This window comes from Myotis brandtii, unplaced genomic scaffold (assembly GCF_000412655.1).
Source record: "Myotis brandtii unplaced genomic scaffold, ASM41265v1 scaffold547, whole genome shotgun sequence".
NCBI classification, from domain to species: Eukaryota; Metazoa; Chordata; class Mammalia; order Chiroptera; family Vespertilionidae; genus Myotis; species Myotis brandtii.
Window position 1 is genome coordinate 69,960 of NW_005370024.1, and position 18,112 is coordinate 88,071.

The 18,112-nt window shown below is 48.7% G+C and overlaps 1 protein-coding gene across 1 annotated transcript in view; it reads right to left on the reverse strand.

The window, feature by feature from the left end:
* FAM184B (family with sequence similarity 184, member B) overlaps positions 1-18,112 on the reverse strand; it is a 53,650-nt gene that overhangs the window by 22,013 nt on the left and 13,525 nt on the right. Inside the window, exons 2-8 of the mRNA XM_014549330.1 lie at positions 17,720-18,106; positions 16,616-16,751; positions 14,551-14,690; positions 13,584-13,790; positions 6,789-6,899; positions 2,942-3,154; positions 1,842-1,949 (exon numbers count right to left, since the gene is read on the reverse strand). Coding sequence (XP_014404816.1) covers positions 1,842-1,949; positions 2,942-3,154; positions 6,789-6,899; positions 13,584-13,790; positions 14,551-14,690; positions 16,616-16,751; positions 17,720-18,037 — 1,233 coding nt within the window. The 5' untranslated portion in view covers positions 18,038-18,106. The remainder of the gene's footprint in view (positions 1-1,841; positions 1,950-2,941; positions 3,155-6,788; positions 6,900-13,583; positions 13,791-14,550; positions 14,691-16,615; positions 16,752-17,719; positions 18,107-18,112) is intronic.

Genomic DNA, 18,112 nt, shown 5'->3' on the forward strand with positions numbered 1-18,112 from the left:
TGCACGCACCACCCCTGGAAGTAACATAAGGTAGTGCTGAATGTCAGCTCTAATTGACAAAGAAAGACACCCACGTGCCTCGGACCCAGCAAGTGCTACAATGGAAAGAATTAGCACCTGCTGAACATTTTCGGGGGTAGGTGCTGCCTCCAACACTGCAGCATGTTAATTCACTTAGTCCTCACAAAACCCCGAGGCAGGCGGAGCATCCGCCCATCTCACAGACGAAGTGGCCTTCAAAACACGTGTCCAAGGTTCCCCTGCCAGTAAGAACACAGGTGCCTGGTTCGGGGGTGAGCTCGCTTAACTACCGCACAGCACGATACCCCTCCACAGTTCTGTACTATCTATTACCACTGAAGTATTTATTGTCTATAACAGAGAAAAACTAGGATGGCCTAAATATCCAGCATAAGGGAGGGTTAAATATACTGTGGTTTTTCTGTTCAAGGGAACACCAGACAGTTGTTTTTCTTAAAGAAAACCATAAAGTTGATATTTGATATGGAAGTGTACTGATGGGTTACAACCTTGAAGCTATAAAAGTGTAAGTTAGAAAAAGCAGAGTGCAGGAGAGTATCCTACCATTTGTGGAAAAAATGCCTGCATATGCACGGTATAGCCCTGCAAGGAGAAATTAAAGAAGAAATTTTAAAAAAGCAAAACAAATGCCCTGATCGGTTTGGCTCAGTGGATAGAGCGTCGGCCTGCGGACTGAAGGGGTTAGAAAAAGCAGAGTGCAGGAGAGTATCCTACCATTTGTGGGGAAAAAATGCCTGCATATGCACGGCATAGCCCTGCAAGGAGAAATTAAAGTAAAGAAGAAATTTTAAAAAAGCAAAACAAGTAGACAGGGAGCTAGGGGGAGGGGCGTGCTTTTCGCTGCACACCTGGCACACCTGAACCCTGCACCAGGTACAGAATGCATTACCTATTTGAAAGAACAAACGACACCTGCAAAGTGTGTCCTAGTGGCCTAATAGAAAACACAGCGCCGGAGGTTAACTCTATCACTGAATGTCCACATCGTGTTAACGCGTCTGTGTATGCGTATTTCTTCCCTGTACCGTCTGCTCGGAGGTGCCCGCCTAGGACTCCACAACTGACTGTGGAAGGAACGAACAGCGCGATGCTAAGTTGAGCCGCATGGACCTGAAATTCATGAGGTTGCCCGCAGCCTGAGTAGCCCAGGGGTCTGTGTTCCCCTCTGGAAACTGAGCTCCCTGCGTGCGGACGAGCTGGGAGAGGCGCCCCAGGAGGAACCAGCCCTGCCGACGCCTTGATTTCGGGCTTCTGGCCTCAAAGTGTGAGACAACACGTTTCTGTGCTCTAAGCCACCAAGTGTGTGATGGTTCATGGTGACAAACCAGGAAGGGTATACAGCCACCAGAGCCGAACAGAGACACTCACAGGCACCGGTTTCTGCCCCGGAGCAGCATCCCTAAAAGGGCAGCGAGTGAGCTAGCATGGGAGCAGCTGATAGCAGGGAGGTGGAGGGAGGTGGCCTGGGCGTTGTTATGACTCTTAGGCTTCGTGCTGAGCAGAACCAAAGGCCCCCCTGGGCCCAGGGCCCCTCTCTCTGCCGGGCAGGCTGCTCTCAGCGGAGAGAAGAGTCACCTGACAAGCCTGCTCTTTCCACACCCCGTGGAGAACTGCTTAGGACTGTTTTGTTCCTGGCTTTTACAGAAGGATTTTGTAGTGATTTATTTTTTTCCAGGCGTTTTGGCAGCTCTGAGGGGGACAATAAGAAAGCCCATTAATGCCAGCATGTGCCACCGGGGACGCTGGAGGGCTGACACGGAGAGACAGCCTTAATTAAAGCCGAAGGCGCCGGGGCTCACCTGGGTCTCCAAGTCGCCGCGGGGCGGGTAGTCCGGTTCCCGGGGCCCGTCCTCGCCTCTTCGGGGACATCCCTTATTCTGTTGGATGAATTCTTCCAGCCTTAACACCTAAAAGAGAGGAACAGAAATGCTTGGCAATGACACCCGTCTCCTGGATGTGGCCCTTTATCTGGGAGTTCCTTCTCCTGGGTCCATCAGTTCTGGGGACAGCGCCCCATTAGACTAGTTCAAATATGCTTCCGGAAAGGCCATTTCTTTTTTAAAAAAAATGTTTTTATTGATTTCAGGGCGGAAGGGAGAGGGAGAGATTGAGCCCGAAACCCGGACATGTGCTCTGACTGGGAATCGAACCAGGACCTCTTGGTTCCTAGGTGGATGCTCAACCACTGAGCCACAGCGGCTGCGCCAGAAAGGCCATTTCTAACCAGCTGGCTGTGTAGCGGTCCCAGAAGAAGCCGAGCCTGCAGGTTTGCAGGAGTCCACACCCCCCTCACAGGACTTACATGCGCCTGGCTATACTGGAGCTGCTTTTCATTGGCTTCCACACCATTTCCCACGATTTCTTTTCTTTTTTTTTTTAAGTTAATTGGTAAAGAAAAGGAACAATATGTAATAATTATACAGATAAATTGAGAGAAGAGTTGCTGGAAGGTGCTATTACATTATAAAGCCTTAATTACGATAATTATCATCCACCAACTAATTGTCAAGTGTCAGTTTAACAGGCTGGCGTCCCTGCCTCAGACTTTGAAAGGAATGAGGCCAATAACCATAAAGGAAGCTCAGACACCGCGAACAAGTCTTCACAGAAAGCAGAAGACTCCTCAGGCACCGTGCTGGGTACGCGGAGGGGAGAGGAAGGGAGTGAGTGAGAGCAAAGTGGTAAAAAAATATCATCTCTGCCATCGGGAAGCTGTCGTCTACGGCAAAGGCAGATACATGATTCTAATCACAGCACACGTACAAAATAACAACAGTACCATGAATGGCATGTTGGCTCTGTGCCAGGCCAGGACCTAAGCACTTTACAGTATCAGCTCTTCTAATCTTCACAACTACTATGAGGTAGGTACTACTGGGTACTATTACCAAGAACTTACAACAATACACTCTGTCCGGGGGAGTCCAGGGCAGCCTTGGGGGCAGTGAAGGATGAATAGGAGTCCGTCAGTGGCAAGGGTGAGAAAAGGCATTCCGAGCAGCAAAGATCGCAGGTGTAGGGGTAGAGGGTGGGTAGGATGTGTGTGAGGACTGAAGGAAGGTTCCATGTCAGAAGGCCTCGTACGAAGAAGTAGACAGGAGGGGGCAGAGTCCTGGGGGATAGTGATGGTAAGTTAGGTTGGGTCTGAACTGTGAAAAACATGGGAATTAAAGATTTTAGGGGCCTGGCTGGTGTGGCTCAGTGATTGAGAGTCGACCCATGAATCAGGAGGTCGTGGTTCGATTCCCCATTGTGGGCTCAATCCCCAGTGGGGGCATGCAGGAGGCAGCCAATCGGTGTTTCTCTCTCAACATTGACATCTCTCTCTCTCTCTCTCTCTCTCTCTCTCTCTCTCTGAAATCAATAAAAACATATCCTACTAATATGCAAATTGACCAAACGGTGGAACGACTGGTCACTATGACGTGCACTGACCACCAGGGGGCAGATGCTCAATGCAGGAGCTGCCCCCTGGTGGTCAGTGTGCTCAGCCAGAAGCCAGGCTCACAGCTGGCGAGCGCAGCAGCAGTGGCGGGAGCCTCTCCTGCCTCCACAGCAGTGCTAAGGACCCCTCAGGGATGTCCACCTGACGGCTTAGGCCCACTCCCCCTGGGGCTCCTGGACATCCCCTGAGGGCTCTTGGATTGCAAGAGGGCGCAGGCCGGGCTAAGGGACCTCCCCCCCTCGAGTGCACAAATTTCATGCACTGGGCCTCTATTTTTAAAAAATGATTTTAGGGAAAGAGGAGTAGACCTTGAGCGGGCTAGGGTTTTGGAGCACTAGTTCTGGAATCAGCTGACCTGGCAAAATGGGGAGGCGGGCCATACAGGGCAGGCTCTCAGGAGACTCTGGAGACCATCCCAGAAGAACTGCAAGGCCATCAGAATGTCTTCTCGGCTTTACATAATGAATATTTGGGGAAGGGATATTTAAAGGCTATGAAACCACTTACACTGCATCTTGCGAAGGCTTATGAAATATTTAAGTGAGCTCTGTGAGATTTGTTTACAAGCAGGTAAAGAAAATGGAGCCTGGGCGAGCCAGTCTGAGGGTCTTGACCAAGGCATTGGTGTAGAGCGGGGAGAGGACCCAGGGGCTTTCGTGGAAGAACCCATAGGACTTGATAACCTGACTGGATGTGATGGTGGGGCAGGGTGGGGACTCAGGCTGAGGATAGCAGAGCAGGAGAGTGGATGTGGTCAAGGGTGATCCTTCCATTCCTGGCTTTTGTAGGTGGGTGGATGATGACACCATTAAGGTGGCAGAAGAAATGGAGGTTGAAGAGTGGCCTGAGGCACTCTGTCCATGGGCAATCTCCGGGCCATGCCCAGTAAACACTCAGGTTCTGAATGATGCTCGGTCATCACAGAGGCCACATGCTACACCAGAGGGAGTATTAGCACAGTGGTCCACAGAGGGGTCTCTAGAGCCCCATCACCCGGGATGAATCCCAGATCCACTACTTTGTTACCTGTGTGACTCTGAGGAAGTGATTTACCTTCTCTGTCCCTCAGTTTTCTCATTTTTAAACCAGAGATACTAATAGTACAATGGTTGTAAGGTTTATTAGTACAAGTTAGTAGTGTAAACTGCTTAGACCAGGGGTCCTCAAACTTTTTAAACAGGGGGCCAGTTCAATGTCCCTCAGACCGTTGGAGGGCCGGACTATAGTTTTAAAAAAAACTATGAACAAATTCCTATGCACACTGCACATATCTTATTTTGAAGTAAAAAAACAAAACGGGAACAAATACAATATTTGTATTTGCATGTGGCCCGCGGGCCGTAGTTTGAGGACCCCTGGCTTAGACAGTATCTTAACTGAGTAGGTGCTTAACACAGGTTCACCACTGTTATTGTAAACAGAGAGGTCCTTAGGGGCATTCAGAGAAACAGGCAGGTGATGGTCCAGGTGTCCAAGTCAGAAGCAGAAGGGGCTGGTCCCACACACATATGTGAAGCCCTCCCGAGCTCTGCAGGGCGGGTGGTCCAGGTCCCATATGAAGATGGCAGTATAGGTCAACAGGGAGGGAGGAGGGCGGAGAGGAAGGAAAGGAGTGAGGAAGGGAGAAAAGGAGGAGAAAGGAAGAGTGAGAAATGGGCCTCTTTGCTGGGCAGCCCACCTTGGGCTGAGATGGAACAGAAATCTCTATAGCAGAGACTTTCCACCAAGACCTCACCTCTAGAGCCCCTGACATACCAAGTCATGGCCTGCTCATCTTTTTTAAAATATGCCAATTTGTGAGATAGAAAAAAGATTGGAGCCCGGGTGGTGTGGCTTAGTTGGTCACCGGTTCAATTCCTGGTCAGGGCATGTGCCTAGGTTGTGGACTCGATCCCTAGGAGAGGGCAGCCGATTGATGTTCCTCTCTCATCCATGTTTTTCTCTCTCTCTCCCTTCCCTCTCCCTTCCTCTCTCTCTAAAAATACAATAAAAACATATTTTTTTAAAAAGAAAAAGGTCAGAGAAAGAGTGTGTACTCCTCACTCGACTGCAGGAACAACACATCACAAATACAGAGGTAGCCCCGTGTTTCTCCTGCCCATCAGCCTTTCTCCCTTCTAGAACTAATCACTGCTCAAGCCTGGCTGCATCCTCCTCACGTGTGTCTCTGAACTGAACTCCATTACATGTACCCTAAACATTGTTATAATTTTGGACATGGCTCTGGATTCTTCAAAGCTCCCCCGGGAGGCTGTGATCCACGGCCTGGGCTGAGGAACCAATTTCACGGGCTCCTGTGGGGTGGCAGGTGCAGGGCTCGTCTGGAGGGTGTGAGGGAGGGCAGGGGAAGGAAGGAACCCTCTTCACAGTTTTGTTTTTGTCTAATCAGGCTCAGGGGTGAACTCTGTTTCCAGCCTCTTCTCCTTAGTAACATGGCAACCGCTCTTTGAAACTTTGACCTTGGTCTCTGGGTGGTCTGGGCAGGTGGGCCCATGAAGCAAACTGTTGTTCATCTGGTCTACATCCAATGCCTACCCTTGCCTGCCTCCACCACGGAGGCCTGGCAGCTGAATCCGTGCTTTCCCAGGTGGGCCACCTGGCACAGGTGTTACCCACGGGAGCAGGAGTCCGCTGGGCTGCTGCGATCGCTCCCTGCTGCCTGCTGGTGTGGGCAGGCCAGTCACCACTGCTCCCGTTTCCTGGTTGGAATTTGGACCCACTACGGGTGCGGCAACAGACACCAGGAATCGGAGCCGACTTCTCCATTTGATGCAGCAGGCTCAGTGCCCGGGGCCCACGATATTTTTAGGGGCCATGAAAATATTTTAATTCCTTTCAAAATCACAAGAAAAAAAAATACAGCCTGGCTGTATTCGTCTTTATAGGAATGCAGTCATAAAAAATAATTTTTAGTTTCTGATAAAGGAAAGGAGCCACGACAGCAGGCGTGTCTAATGCCCACAGAAGGGATAACGAAGCCAGGGTGAAGGAGCGATCAGCACCGCAGCTTGACCAGCTTGGTAGCATTTAGCCACAGAACCAACACCAGCAGCCTCCTGCCTCCTTCTCTCATGTGAGACATTAAGTGCCTCTTTGCTAAGCGTCCATAAATCAGGCTCTCTGCTAGCTGCGGCTAAATTTATGCCCGGAGACAGCTTTCTTGTTGTGCTGAGTCCTTTTGTTTCTTCCGAGGATGCTGAATGTGATAAGGTCGGGGCAGCTCCCTGAGATTCCCGGCCCCTCAGTTAACTCCGAGGACCCAGAACCCCCCTCCCACACCCTGCATTGATTCGAGACTTACCTGGAGCAGAGAATTCTGGAGCTTCACATTTAGGGCCGCTTTCTCGTCTTCTAGCTGCTTTATTTCATTTTCTGATTTCTTCTTCACTTCTTCCAACTGTTCTTCTACTTCCTAAATGGTGATGAGGAGAGTTAGCCACACAAGGCACAAAAACATGGACTGGACAGAGCCTGCCTGATTCCCAAAGGGGTTCAAAGAAGCTTATGAGAATCATAAAATACTGAAAGGAAAAACAGCGAGATGGTAGACAATGATAATCACATTAAATGTAAAGGGTCTAAATGACCTCCAAAAGTCAGAGGTTGTCAAAATGAGTAAGACCCAGCTATACCATAAAAGCTCTTTGAATAGAAAGATATAGGTCGATTAAAAGTAAAGAAAAAGATTAAAACAGACCATGAAACACTGACTATGAAAACAATAGAATGACTATATTTGTATCAAAGTAGACTTCAGGACAGCAGTATTTCACAAATGATTAAAGGGCCAATTCATTCAAAAGACATAGTAATCTTTATCTAATAAATAAGTCTGAATTTATATGAAGCAAAAGCTAAGGAGAACTATCAAATGTGACAACTTAAATGTGAGGTTTCAGTACTCCTTTCTCAGTAACCAACAGAACAAGTAGAGAAAAATTAATGAGGAAGTAAAATACTTGAGCAAGACTATCAACCAACACAACCTAATCAGCACTTATAGAACACTCCGCCCAACAGCAGCAGATCCATATTCTTTTCAAGTGTACAAGGACCATCCATCAAGACAGACCATATTTGAGCCATAAACAAGATGAATAATTGAAAAGGAATGGAATTATAGAGTCCATTCTTTGACCACAAGGGAACTGAATTAGAAAGCAACAGGAAAGGTCCCAATATTAAGCAACATATTTCTAAACAACCAAGAGTATTTTTTGGAGTTGATAGAAATAAAAAGTTGGGGAAAAATTTTTAAGAAAATTATTCAAATTTATCATTATTAGTAAAAGTAGAAAGCAGAGGCCTAGAAAGGTTTGGGGTGATTTCTCCAAGGTCTGACAGTGAGTCCGTTTCCCCAGACTCAGCACTTCTTACACACTGACTTGAGTCCATGTTTGAGGGCATGGAAGATGGTAAGTTCCTTGAAAGCATGCGTGATTCCTCTATCTCTGCACTGCTCAAAGCACAGGGCACACATTCAATAAATGGTAAACACACAGGGAGTGGATAGTGGCAGGTGAGGACCTACGGCTGCTCTCCAAGGCCTGGGCAGTGTGTCTTCTGTTACGCCACAGAGGACACATCTTAGTGTCTCCGCAGTCAGGCAGGCTATGTGTCTCTCAATGACCTAATCTCCCAGGTTCCTCATCTGCGAAACAGGAAAACCTCTGCCTCCAGAGCTGAGATAAGGAGGGAACCAGGTGTTTGGGATACATCAGAGCCCTCCTTCTACCTCAGACCCTGAAAACACCAGACCTACCTTCCCAGACTTCACATTTAGGGCTGATTTCTCTTCTTCTAGCCCAGTGGTTCTCAACCTTCTGGCCCTTTATGGAGTGGAGGGTTGTCGTTCCTTTTGACTGCCCAGCACCTGATTCTCCTCCAGGTGTTTGTGATACATCAGAGCCCTCCTTCTACCTCAGACCCCAAGAACACCAGACCTACCTTCCCAGACTTCACATTTAGGGAAGATTTCTCTTCTGCTAGCTCAGTGGTTCTCAACCTTCTGGCCCTTTAAATACAGTTCCTCATGCTGTGACCCAACCATAAAATTATTTTTGTTGCTACTTCATAACTGTAATGTTGCTACTGTTAGGAATCGTAATGTAAATATCTGATATGCAGGATGGTCTTAGGCGACCCCTGTGAAAGGGTCGCGACCCACAGGTTGAGAACCGCTGTTCTAGCTGCTTTACTTTGAATGAAGCCAGAGATACATACAAGTGGGAGGCACCTGGATCTGGCAACTTCAGTTTCCAGGGCGGCAGGACTGGTCATTCGAGAGCAGCACTGACCACTGGAATTCTGTGATGATGGGTCTAAAATAGACTATCGAACATGGTAGCCACTAGAAACATATGAGCACTGGCAGTGTGGCTAGTCCCAATGAATTTTACATTTTATTTAATTGTGATGAATTTAGATGTAAACAGCCACCTGTGTCTCGTAGCTACTATGTAAGACAGCATGGTCCTCCAGGCCATGTCCAGGTTCCGGTACAGGTGGTGTCAGCAATGAAAACTGCAGGTCTGGGCTCAGAGGTTGGGGGCTGGGGGGGGGGGCGTGTACTCACCAGTCTCTCAGTACCTTTGGACATTCCTGGCTGGGTAGCTACTCAGTTCCCTGGTCTTTGAGAAAACTACTCATTACTACCCATTACTAAATTCCTTTTCTGCCTAAACTGCCCAGGGTGGGTGTGTGACGCTTGCCACCGGGAATCCTAAGCTATACAACCAAGATGTGGAATGCAGCAGGAGCTAGCACAGCCCAGGAGGCATTCAGTAACTGTTCCCTAGCACAGCCCAGAAGGCATTCAGTAACACTCTCCCTAGGAATCGGTGCAGGCAAGTGCTTATTCTAGGATGTGTGCTCTATTCTGTCTGTCAAGATTACATGATCATAGGATGTAATTCTGTGGACAAGGAAGACAGGCAGTCCTTCGGGGGCAACTCCAGCCACCTGCAGTGTCTTCTTCAGGTTAAGGTAGAATTCAGAATACACAGTACACCCACAGCAAAGGCCTCAGAGAAATACTGCCCTCTTAACTCTAGAGGGGAAGACACCATCTATTTTTAGTCCATGAACCCTAGATTTGGGGCCTCTTCAAGGTTTTACCTAATCTGCATGGCCTAATTTATACAATGTATATCCTCAGTTTATAGAAAATACCAAAAAGTAAAAAAACTGGCCCCCCTCCAACCCAGGAGGAAATACAATTTATTTCTACATGATTCATTTCCCAAATAGACTCATGACCCCTGATTAAAGCTGAAGTGGGATTTCTACACTCGGAGTCAGGCTTGGCTGATGGGTTACCAGGGCAACCTGCAGCTCCCAGAGCTACTGTCCCTCCCACTGACTGTGGCTTAGGATGGAACAATTTTGAGTCTGAGAACTGGATTTGTGAGAACAGTCACAGCTTATGGGGAGAAAAATGCTTTCAAAACAGTTGTTTCCTACCCAGCACAGGAGTGGGAAAGCATGGGCTCTGGAGTCAGGCTGCCAGGGTTTTTTTGTGTTTTTTAAGAAAAATGTTTTTATTGATTTCAGAGAGAGGAAAGGAGAGGGAGATCAAAACATCAATGATGAGAGAGAATCATTGATGGGTTGCCTCCTGCACGCCCCCTACTACCTACTGGGGATGGAGCCTGCAACCCAGGCATATGCCCTGACTGGAAATCAAACCATGACCCTTGGTTCATGGGTTGACTCTCAATCACTGAGCCACACTGGTGTGCCAGGTTTTAATACTACCTCTATCACTCACTGTCTGTATTAAGCCTCAGTTTTCTCACCTCTAAAATGGGCATATGAACACTCATTTTGTAATATTGTTGGGAGGATTAAGTGTGTTAACAAGAATTTAGTGCTTTATAATATTACTAGAGGCCCAGTACACGAATCCATGCACGGGTGGGGTCTGGCTGGCCTGCCCTGACAAGGGCCGATTGAGCAGGGCCGACAGGGGGTAGGGGACTCAGGAGGTTGGCCGGCCAGTGGGGTCTGATTGGCCTGCCCTGATAAGGGCTGATTGGGCAGCGGGGACAAGGGGGAGGGGCCACGGGTGGTTGGGGCCGCAGCGCAAGTCATAGTAACCGGTCATTCCGGTTGCTTGGCTTTTATATATATAGATCAGACATGATGTCACATAGTGCACATGGTAACTAACCATAGCCACTGTTTATTGAACTTTTACTACATGCCGTGCGCTGAGCTAAGAGTTTAGACATAATACCACATTTAATCCACATAACAAGCCTTCGAAGTATGAAGCCTTATTTCAAAATCAGGTTTCAGAGAGGTTAATGGCCTGTCCATGGTCATACAGCGAGTGGGAGAGTCAGGACTTGGACCCAGGACTAGTCTGGGCCTTTCATGAGTTCATTTATTTATCCAACACATATGTACTGAGCACCTACTACTCTTAACTGTCACACAACACGGCATTCCTGTGACATATGATCATCTTTCAGGGAAAACTGAAGTTGATGGTGTAGGCTCTGGGGTTATAAAGAGGCTTTCTTGTAATACAGTTGTCCCCCGTTATCTGCACTTTCGCTTTCCATGGTTTCGGTCACCCACGGTCAACCACAGTCCAAAAATATCACATGACAAATTCCAGTGCCCTAGCCAGTTTGGTTCAGTGGATAGAGCGTCGGCCTGTGGACCAAAGGGTCGTGGGTTGATTCCGGTCAAGGGCATGTACCTTGGATGCAGGTTCCTTCCTGGCCCAGGCCCTGGTTGGGGCTCGTATAGGAGGTAACCAATCGATGTGTTTCTCTCACATCAATGTTTCTCTCTGTCTTTCCTCTCTCTTCCACTCTCCCTAAAAATCAATGAAAAAATATCCTTGGGTGAGGATTGAAAAAAAAAAAAGACTCTTTGCCCTAGCCGGTTTGGCTTAGTGGATAGAGCATCAGCCTCCAGACTGAAGGGTTCTGGGTTCGATTCCGGTCAAGGGCATGTACCTCAGTTGCAGGCTCCCAGGCTCCTCAGGCCCTGGTCAGGGCGTGTGCAGGAGGCAACCAAGCGATGTGTTTCTCTCACATCGATATCTCTCTTTCTCTCTTTCTTCCACTCTCTCTAAAAATCAAGGGGAAATATCCTCGGGTGAGGATTAAAATAAACAACGAAGCTGGAGGTATCACACTACATGACTTCAAATTAGAAAAAAAAAATTCCAGCAATAAAACCATTCATGTTTTAAATCATGTCCCATTCTGAGGAGTGGGATGAAATCCTGCACCATCTCACTCTGTTCTGCTGGGACGTGACTCATCCCTTTGTCCAGCGTCTCCACACTGCACAAGCTCCCCGCCCATCCGTCACTTAGCAGCCGCCTGGGTCATCAGATCCACGCCGTGCTATCACGTGCTTGTGTTCGAGTCCCCCTTATTGTACCTAATAATGGCCCCAGAGCCATCCACGTAACTTTTATTACAATATATTGTTAAATTGTTCTGTTTTATTATTAGTTATTGTTGTTCATCTCTACCAGGTCTAATTTATACATTAAATCTTATCTTAGGTATGTGTGCACAGGAAGAAACATAGTGTATATAGGGTTCGGTACTATCCACGGTCTCAGGCATCCACTGGGGGTCTTGGGAAGTGTCCCTCATGGATAAGGGCGATGACTGTAATTAACGCTCCACTTACGTTCACAATAATATTTACCGTTTTCCTAAAACATTCACGTAGGTTATTTGCTTTCCCAGCAAATGGGAGAGACGAGGCTTTGCGTTCCGCCTTAGCAGAAAGCCGCCCCTTTGCTGGGAGGTCGGAACAGTACCCCGAGGCTGAGAATCCCGCACACTGCCAGGCCTCCACGAAGCACCTGCACCCACGCCGTGCTTATGCAGCCCCAGGCTCTAGCATGTGCTTTGCTTTTTTCACACGGATCACCTCATTTAACCCTCGTACTCTATGGGGTGCTGTTTTCATTGTGTTTTATACATGAGGAAGCTGAGGCTGGCAGAATTTCTCTCTGAGGGGGCCCAGGTTAAATAACCATTCTGGTCATGAAGCTAGAGGGTGACAGGGCTGGGATTTGAGACCAGCTGTCAGCCAGGCCTGAGTGTTTGCTTCATATTATTTCTCTCAGTTTTTGCTGAGTGGAGTTGAATTTGCCTGTTAAACGCTCAGATGACACAATTCTAGCCCATGTCAATGGCTCCAGGCCCACTGTCTTAGGGTGTGATAGGGGGGACTTATAATCTAATAAATAGAGCACCTGTATTAGTCTGCAAAGTAATCATATTATTTTAAATCTTAGAACACATATACATATGTGAATAGGGGGTTATGTTTTTCTTAAAGTTTCCTCTTCATGTTTAAAAAAATATTTTTATTGAATTCAGAGAGGAAGGGAGAGGGAGAGAGATAGAAACATCAATGATGAGAAAGGTTCATTGACTGGCTGCCTCCCACATACCCCCCACTGGGGATCGAGCCTGCAACCTGAGCATGTGCCCTGAGCAGGAATTGAACCAATGACCTCTTGGTTCCTGGGTTGATGCTCAACCGCTGAGCCACACTTAGCTGGGCTTAAAGTTTCCTTTTCAAGGCCTATGTGAAGCCATTAACTGAGCTGTGAATTCAGCAAGCAGAACCCATAAGCATGGTCAGGCCGACCCACCAGGAGTCAAAACATCATCTCATCAGCATCATCTCATTGCCTGATGACTAATTTTAATAGCTGACGTCTGCGGACCCCCAGGCCTGCATTCCTCGCCCCATGCCCTTCCCCTTTATAATCCTGTCCCCAGAATCTTGCTGGAAGGCAGGATTTGATGCTTGTAAGGGCCCTACTGTCTTCTTGGGTGGCTGGCCTTCTCAATAAACGCCTAATATGATTCAACCCCGCCTTCGTTATTGGACACAGCGACAGGCAGCCCGAGCCCAACTGGGGGTTTCCTGGTAACAGGTGTCCCATCCCCTCCAAAGACCCCGAACCTCCTTTGTACGGAGAACTAGCTCAGGTCCGCACACAACAGGAGCTCAGCAAACATCTGAGGGAGGAAAGGGGAAATAAAAGAGGAAAGAGGGAGGGAAAGAAGAGGAAACGGAAGAGCATCCGTGAGAGCGACCTCACCATCTGCAGCCGCTTCCTGTCGGCCTCCGCGGACGAGCGCACCGACTTGATTTCCGCCTTGTGCGTCTTCACCAGGTCCTCCAGGCGCCGCACCAGCTGCTCTTTCAGATGCTTCTTCTCCTCCTCTGTCTGCTGTTTGAGTTTACGAAGGTCCTGTTCGTACTGTTGCTTCAGGTGTTCCGCCTCCACACCCGCCTCTTTCTCGGTCTATAAAAAGAGGGCCCCGTAAACCTGCGAAGCGGGGTGATGAGCAGGGGACCACCATTTCTTTTCTGTGCAACTTTTACAGTGTTTATGTACTGGTTTTACAGCCTGTTTCACAGGGTGCAATAAAGTTTATAAGACTATATATTTGATATTTGTAAGAGACTTGACTTTATGCTCCATCGGAAAAGGGCTCTTCGGAATAATAGTGTATCTATTGTCACAGGATCAGATAGGCCCATACTATAGAGCAGGGGTGGGGAACATCGGCCCAAGGGCTGTATAAGGCCCGAGAAGTCATTTGGTCTGGCCCTGCCAAGGCCTGAGGGGTGAGTTAATTAAATGTTTGACCAAGTAGAGCAGGCTAATTTTTAAGCTGATAATTTTGTATGGCCTGCGCATGATGTTATAAATATCTAAATGGCCCCTGGCAGAAAAAAGGTTCCCCACCCTGCTGTACAGGATCCTACAGAATGCTTTCTTTGTTTGAACTAGGAACATACAGAGGGGACACTAAGCAAGTTTCCAGTTTCCCAGGAGTCGATGATAAGGAGTTTGGAGAATTCTGCTACATTCTCAGTCTCCTAGTTTCAAACGCCATGAAGTTGGTGGGAAGTTGGCTGGAATCCAGACCCAAATACCCACCCCCAGAGCCATGGCCACCTGCTGCTTCCTGATCATCGTGGTTAGGGATTGAGCTCTCACCTGAAGCTCATTCTAGCAAAGCCCCGTGTCCCCACCCCCAGGGCTGGGTCACACACACCTGCGTATCTGTGCCTCCTTTCGTACACGGACGCTCCTTGGGAAGGTTCTCATCCTGCTGAGGACGGGGACTGCAGGCTTCCACGTCGTTCGCTTTCCCTAAGACCTCATTCTCCGAAATTCGCTCCGTCTTCATGTCATCTAGGAGCAAAAGATTCATCATCATTTGGAATGCCCTTGGCCTTGACCTCAGTCTGAGTTTGAGGCCTTCTGCCATTGAGTGCCCATGCTGCTATTCAACACTTTTGCTCACCACTCCCTATGTAATCCCTGCTCCTCGGCCTCCCGACCCTCAAGCATGGTCTAGGTCAGTGATGGCGAACCTATGACACGTGTGTCAGAGGTGACACGTGAACTCATTTTTTTGGTTGATTTTTCTTTGTTAAATGGCATTTAAATATATAAAATAAATATCAAAAATATAAGTCTTTGTTTTACTATGGTTGCAAATATCAAAAAATTTCTATATGTGACACGGCACCAGAGTTAAGTTAGGGTTTTTCAAAATGCTGCCATGCCGAGCTCAAAAGGTTCGCCATCACTGGTCTAGGTGGTGATTGCCACCTTTGCTCAAGCAGCACCCTGAATTCAAATAGTTGTCCTGCTCTCCCTTCTTAAACTACTCATCTTTAATTTTTGTGATTATTTTTCAAAAGTTAAAAAAACTGAACATGTTCCTGGGCATATGTACATTCAAAGGTTTTAAGTTAAAAGGAATTTAAAGGATAAGACAAAAAATAAATATAACTAAAACTGCTCATTTTCTTCCCCTATTCCCCTAGGTCAGTGGTCCGCAAACTGCGGCTCAGCAAACTGCGGCTTACGAACCACACGCAGCTCTTTGGCCCCTTGAGTGTGGCTCTTCCACAAAATACCATGTGCGGGCGCGCACGTACAATGCGATTGAAACTTCGTGGCCACGCTGCCCGAGGTACTCATTCCCCACTTTAGAGACCACTGCTCTAAACCCTCCACACACCCTCTGGTTCCCGCTCGGGCCTCTCCTCCTCTGCACCTTTCCAGGCCTCCGGTGTTTCTCCTTTCCCTGACACTGCCTCCTCCTCCAGCCTGGGCCACGCCCCTGAAACCAAAGCTGTGGGCTGGAATGTCACTGTCCTCGATGCCCCCTGCAGGCAGAGCCCCTGCCTGTGCCTTTGTTGTCTCTCCCAGCCAAGCTGGTCACACTGCAGGTATTAGAGAACTTTCTGATGAGGGAGCCCAGGGTAGGAATCAGATACAGTGGGGCCTTGACTTACGAGTGTCCCGACTAACGAGTTTTTTGAGATACCAGCTGTCTCTCGGCCAACTTTTTGCATTGAGTTGATAGAGTAATTTGAGTTAACGAGCTCCTTAACGAGCTCGGTCTTGGAACGAATTAAACTCGTAAGTCAAGGCCCCACTGTACATATTCTTAGACACAAGCACCAACCAGTCTGGCTGGCCCTGACCTAGCCATTTTCCCTTTCTCAGACTCAGTTCCTCAGCTGTAACATGTGATGCTGACACCACCCAGCTCACAGAATTACGGGGAAGACTCAATAAGTCACGGTGTGAGATAATGTTAAAAGGGTAATGTGTGTGGTGGTTACCAGAGGAGTAGGGGGTTCGAGGGAGGATGAAGAGGAGAAGGGGGATGAAGAGGGAAAAGATAGTCAAATATATGGTGACAGAAGGAAACTAGACCTCAGGTGTTGAGCACACAACAGAGTATACATATGCATTGATGAAGTTGTACAACTGAAATTTGTATGTTATTAACCAATATCACCTCAATAAATGAAAATATTAAAAAGTATAGTGTTGTCTAAGTGTGGGGGCAAAGCCAGTGCTGACAGGTGCGGGCACGGTGGTGGGCTGGTGGGGCAATGTTTGGGAGCAAGGGGTCCTTTCGATTCATACCTTTTAGAGGTCTGGCCTGCAGCAGCGTGAGGTGCTGGCTCACCTGTGTCCTCCATGGACCGGACTGGCCCACCAGGTGGGGCCGATCAAACTGCCCTGCCCCTCCACTCCGCTCCCAACCTGGCGGCTAACCTTCCCCCTGCAGGGAAATCGTTCCAGGGTCTCACCGGTTCTCTGTGCCCCGTGGCACTCCTGCAGTATTAGTCTGTCTTTGGCCACGGCCAGCTTCTCCCCAAGTTTCTTGGCAGTGCTTTTCAACTCCGAGTTCTCCTGTCGAGCCTCCTTGAGCTGCACATCCAGGTCCTAAACAGACAGATGGTCTCATTTCTCTGGTTACAGTTCTGGGTAGAGACACCCTCTGCACACAGAACCAGCATCAGGTCTGAATGGTGGGGAAGCCCTTAGTCTCTGGAATTCAGTGGCCCAGGGCTCATCAAATCCCTCCTCATCCTGATTGGCTGTGTGACCTTGGTCAAGTTACTTAACCTTTCTGTAGTGAGGATCAAAAGAGATGAAGTGGCCCTAACCAGTTTGGCTCAGTGGATAGAGCGTCGGCCTGTGGACTGAAGGGTCCCAGCTTCGATTCCGGTCAAGGGCATGTACCTTGGTTGCAGGCACATCCCCAGTAGGGGGTGTGCGGGAGGCAGCTGAATGATGTTTCTAACTCTCTATCCCTCTCCCTTCCTCTCTGTAAAAAATCAATAAAATATATATATTTTTAAAAAGAGATGAAGTGTCTGGGACAGAAAAAATGCTCAGGGAGTATTAGGAATATCAGCCACTGCTACTTGTAGGGGCGGGGGTCTGTAAGTCTGTGGGGCTCCCATAACTGATTTAGTGGTCTGGCTCTCTACAAATACAAAGCCCCAAGGATTTTAGGGTAGGCAAGTTGTTATGGAATGAGCAGGGTCTCTAGAATTAGGCTGACCTGAGTTCAAAAACTTATGAGCCATATGTGCCCAGCTAGGCCAGCCCTTAAGACTCTCAATTTCAGTCTTGTCTTATCATCTGTAAACTGGAAGTCTAAGCTCTCTGAAGTCAGGGGCCAACATTAGCTCACCACGTGTCTCCTGCCCATAGCCCTGGCCTGGCACATAGTAGGTGTTCAATAAATACTTGCTAAATACATGTGGTTGGACTCAATGGAGATGATAAAGCTCACTTCGGTAGAAGTCGAGTGCTCCTCACAGTGCCTGACACATAGTAGGTGTGCAAAATCAGGGGCTACGTTTATGATCCCCTTGGGCAGGTGGGAAGGGATCTTGCTCTACCTGGATCCTTTCCTTCAGCTTCTGGGCGTACTTCTTCAGGTCACTGATCTTGCGGCCTCGGTGCTCCAGGTCCCCTTCCAGCTTCCGGACCTGGGCCTGCAGGGCCGACTCCTGCACCTGGAAGTTCCTGCGCAGGTCGGTCTCCTTCTCCTGCCACTGCCACAGGGCCTCGCTCACCGACTGCTGCATGGCCTGCCGGATGGCCTCGTTTTCCCGCTCGTAGGTGGCCCGCAGCTCCTCGGCCTTGCGGGCGTAGTCCTTGCTCAGCTGCTGGTTCTCCCCTCGCAGCCGCTCCACTTCCAGCAGCACCTCCCGCATCTCGGGCCCGGAGCTGGGCTCTGCCTTGGGGTCAGGGCCCTCCGGCGGGAGCCGGCCCCACGGGGGCGCCTGCTG